General features: G+C 38.6%; 1 protein-coding gene across 1 annotated transcript; it reads left to right on the top strand.

Annotated features, from left to right (window-relative positions):
- Window positions 1-1,382: 1,382 nt before the first annotated feature.
- LOC121938225 (male-specific lethal 3 homolog) lies at window positions 1,383-4,656 on the top strand (the record flags this gene model as incomplete). The annotated part of the gene is made up of 6 exons (XM_042481496.1): window positions 1,383-1,610; window positions 3,212-3,294; window positions 3,449-3,544; window positions 3,858-3,952; window positions 4,039-4,136; window positions 4,528-4,656. Coding segments are annotated over exons 1-6 (600 nt in total), but the record flags the coding sequence as incomplete, so codon positions are not given.
- Window positions 4,657-4,688: the final 32 nt, after the last annotated feature.

The raw sequence follows: 4,688 nt of genomic DNA, 5'->3' as shown, positions 1-4,688 counted from the left end.
AGTACATGCATTCTTACAACTGAGGCAAATTAGTGTCATGTAGACTTTTTGTGTTACAATACTGACATCTGCTGGACATTCTATGACATTACAATACTAGTGCCTTGTCCTTGAAAGTCCAGTTTCACTTATTGAATGGCATTTTCATGTTGCCTTCAGTATTGTGGGAAATTTTCTGCATTGAACTGTGTATATATAAATATTCAGAAATAGCAACAGTGGTGGAGGAAGTACTCAGATCCTTTCCTGTGAAAATAGTTACAAGTACAAGTACTGCATATAAACAAAAGAAAGAAAAAAACAACAACCGCAAAACTCAAAATTATATTAGAAAATAGAAAATGAATTTTCTGTGAATCAACTGATTGATTAATCAACTAATTGTTGCAGCTGTAGAAATTATTTGGTTGTTTAGTTTATAACAAAACATCATTTTTTAAAAAAAAATCCCCTCATGGTTTTTAGCAAAAATCCTAATTTGTAAAGTAGCATGAAAATAAAATACTCAAGTAAAATAAAAGTACTTGGAATCCATACTTAAGTACAGGACTAAATGTACTTGGTTACATTCCAACAAAAACAACAAAATGGCACTCGATCGATGAGAATGGGCGAATGTACAGTACATTATTGTTTATCTATGGCTGAGAAACTGCACTCACACATGTATCACATGAGTCTTTATAAAATATAATATGATAAAGACCTAAAATGCTGGTAACTTTACATAAAAATCAAACCTAATTTCAAAATTGTGATATTTCTCAGATTTAACTTAGTTTTACTAAACTATAGGTTTCTTTTTATGCTAATAAGATGTGCCAACCCCGTCTTTGATTGGCTGACCACGCCTTTTAGGAGGAGCCAATCAAATACGGGCGAAGGCACATTTCAATTAGCATAAAGACAGTTATATTTTGTAAGGCTGACCACTTAACTTAACTCTTTAGTTATCAAATTTCGGACAGGGAGTGCAGACAGATGACGTAAAGTAAACCAACAACACTCTAGCCAACGTGGCGTTTCCTTGCATATATCTAATGTTAGCTAGCGAGAAATCCATAGTTCACTGTTCATTTCTCAACCTTGGTCATTGTAATGCGCTCCATACTGTGAGTAATAAACTCTCTGTAAATAATCTAACTCGGCAGAGTCACACTTGTGGACGGGAACGATGCAGACTGATCATAAGCTGTAAAGACACCCGATATTATAAACAGCCTATCAGACAGATAACTGAGGGGGGGAAAAAATGCCACAAACTACACGCCGCTGTGATTGGTTGATTCCGCTGTGAGCATTTGATGACGTACGGCGGATATCCCGCCCACCTCTCTCCGGATATCTATTCTTGTATCAACCATGGTGCATTCATCCCACAACAGCGCCATTCCTCCAAAGTGTGCGTTTTGGTGGGAGACCCCTCGCAGAAAAGCGTCCGGCAAGGAAAGGGTTAAGGAGTTTATAGGGTCCAGATTGATGCCCCCTCTCCCACACGTCGCCATGAACAAATGAATTCGCGGGGAATTAAATATCCATTTCACAAAGGCGAACGAGTCCTGTGCTTTGAACCCGACCCCACCAAGGCTAAAGTCTTGTATGACGCTAAGGTAATGATCTGTGCAGGGAATTTAGCTCTTGGCGTTTTCTGCTTCGTCCAAATACATAATGTGTATAGGGAAAGCACGGTTGCTTGGGTAAAGTGAATGGTAACTGTATGAATCAACAGTAAAGATCTCCTGGGCCGCAGAACAATGACGTTAGCTATTGTTATAACACTAACTGTTGCCATTTCTTGCTTGGTTTCCGGGTCCCTTTTAATAGCGCGTTTCTCTCTGAAGCGCATAATTTAAGTAAAGACAGCCGCGCTATTTTATCGCTGCAGCTTATTTCAAAGGAGGCTGCTTGGTGGGGCATTGACGATACAATCGCGTCACTTAAAATGACGTTATGAATCTTAAATAACAGTAAATAAACAGCGACAGCTGTGTGGCTAGCATCCAGAGTTAGCGACTAAACAAACGCACCAGCACATCTTCCCCTCTGACACTGACTACTGTAATGTATGAGTAATCAATGTTATGGTACGTTAACGCTATTGCATGTTGGCGATGGAGATAAGTTAATATTAAAGTTTCGAGCATGCAGCGATGCATCAGCCGACTTTGAATGTTGTCGTGCAAAGTATTGTTTTCCCTTCCTAGCCGGCTAGTTAGCTAGCTAACGCTAATGATAGAGCGTTTGTTTACGCTAACGCATTGTAGGCTGGCTTTTGCTAACAGAGGTAAGCTAACGGTTTGCAATGACTGTTGTTGTAATTGCAGTGTTGTAACGTTAAGGAGCCTCACGTGTTTTACTCCAATAATTAACGTTAAACTACTATGTGAAATACAAAATTACAAGTTGTAAATCTTGGCTGCGTTCAGCATCTTTGCAGCAGCACGCAGCTAACGTTAGCTATTTACAATAATGTAATCAGAATCAGAATCAGAATCAGAATACTTTATTCATCCCTTTATTCATCCCAAGGGAAAATTCTGTCTTCTGTCTGTAAGACATGCTCTGTATTATTATTGCTAACGCTAATACGAATAACGTAATATAATAACATAATAATAACAACGAAAGGATTTCTAAAGAAATTTAGAATTTGGAATACAACAAACTCCAACGCCAAACTATGTTTAAATGCTTTTACCAAATGTTTAATCAAAACTGAAACTTTCAACATCAAATACAGTTCCCAGCAACTTCTTCTTTTTTTTTTTAATTAAGTTGAGTGAAAATGTAAACTAAATAAATGAATAAGTAATAATGGCTTCCTGCGGTTTCATTCAGGAAAAGGTCCTCCCATGCTGACACTTTGTTTGCATGTATTGCAGGCTGCCTTCCCTGGTATTGGCTGAGAGTATTACGCACACATTTTCATTCATTCATTTTATCATTGAAATAAAGCTAGTGTCATACTAGTCTACTAAGTACAGCATGCAGCACAGAAAATAGTGCAAAGACACTAATATTTTGTGTCGAAACCCAAGGAAAAGAAAGTAAACATTCTTAAAAATTGGAAATACTTACGGATGACATACTAAAGAAAACTACATGATTAAATTCACATGCATACTGACAAAATTAAAGTGTTCGAGTAATGCCATTAGCGAGACTGTCTGTTAAGCAAGACTGTCCTTATTGGTGCGTGTTCACATTACAGGTCATTGATGTCCTGATCGGGACGGACGAACATGGAAGAAGAATCCCAAAGTACCTGATTCACTTTAATGGTTGGAACAGGAGGTAAACAAGAACTTGTATCAAGTTATTGTCACCTTCTTAACTATATCATGCTCATAGTGTTTATTGTTGCAAAATCTCATGTTCATCAACTTGTGTCATGGTGCAGGTCTGTGTGAGTTTTTTATTTTTTTAAATGTGTGTGTTTTTTGGGTAGCTGGGATCGTTGGGCTGCTGAGGATCATGTCCTAAGGGACACTGAGGAAAACCGTAAATTGCAACATAAACTGGCTCGCAAAGCTCTAGGTCGCATGTAAGTTCATATTATGCTCATTCATACCATCAAAATGTATAACCATCAAGTATATCTTCTTGTAGACCTCCCTCGATAGAGAGAGCAGAATCACTGAATGGCTTGTTTTGAAGTTATTTGTTGTTTCCAGACAGACACAACGCTGTCAGTGAACACACTGAACATGACACCTGTAACTCAAACCATAAGTGTAGTGCACTCTATGTCAGTGTCTGCTCTGTGTCCACATGTTTGGGATTTGACCTTTCTAACAGTTTTTTTCTATATTTAGTTGAGACAGATAAAGACAGTGTGTTTTCTCTCCCGGCGGTAGGAAGAGAAGGGTATGGGCGAAGAGGCGTCGTCGTCAGTCTGGTACTAAATCTTCTCTGAAGACTCTCCCTAAGGAGGACGACAGCGATGACGCATGTGAGAAATCTTCCTCTGTCTTTGTGTTTTGATCCCAGTCTCCCTGAGCAATCAAATTAATCAGTCAGTTTTTTTTCTGTCTCAAGGTTTGATTTCGTCTTCAGAGAGCAGTGACGGGGACGACTCTGACCCTGAATCTTCAAATAGCGGGGACAGCACCTTCTCTGAGGATATCAACAAAATGGTAAAGTGGATCACTTCAGTTTTCATCCCTGACAAGGACATTTAAAGACCTTGAGATTTACATTTTACTTCTTTAGTTCTTATCGACCAAAAAACTCGCAGTGATTGTCACCAGAAAGTCACCTTTAAATCCTTTCTTCTATTGTAATGTTCATTTTTAGTAAACTCATAACGCACCTGTAGCCTTCCAGGTAAAAAAATGTTCTGGATCTTTGATCTTATCGGCACATTAAAGCGATTTTTTTTAGTGCAAATTGCTGATAGACTCAAAACTTAAAAAGCCAAACACGAGTTTGACCATGACTTCTGTCCATAGAAATTTTCAGCCTTTTACTTACTATAGACTACTATAAAATGTTCCTGAAGGTTCATATCTTTGTTGTTTGTTCCAGAGGGTCGAGCCAGACATTAACGTCAAAAGAGAAAGTGAGGAGAAGATCGTCCATGTTGACATCAACATCCCGGATACTCTGAAGAAGAAGCTGGAGGATGACTGCTTTTACATCAACAAGAGGAAGAAGGTACATGCGTGACCCAGGCGCCGGAATAAATG

The sequence above is a fragment of the Plectropomus leopardus genome, unplaced genomic scaffold (assembly GCF_008729295.1).
Source record: "Plectropomus leopardus isolate mb unplaced genomic scaffold, YSFRI_Pleo_2.0 unplaced_scaffold28903, whole genome shotgun sequence".
Classification (NCBI taxonomy): Eukaryota; Metazoa; Chordata; class Actinopteri; order Perciformes; family Serranidae; genus Plectropomus; species Plectropomus leopardus.
This window is presented reverse-complemented; position numbering and strand designations above follow the sequence as displayed.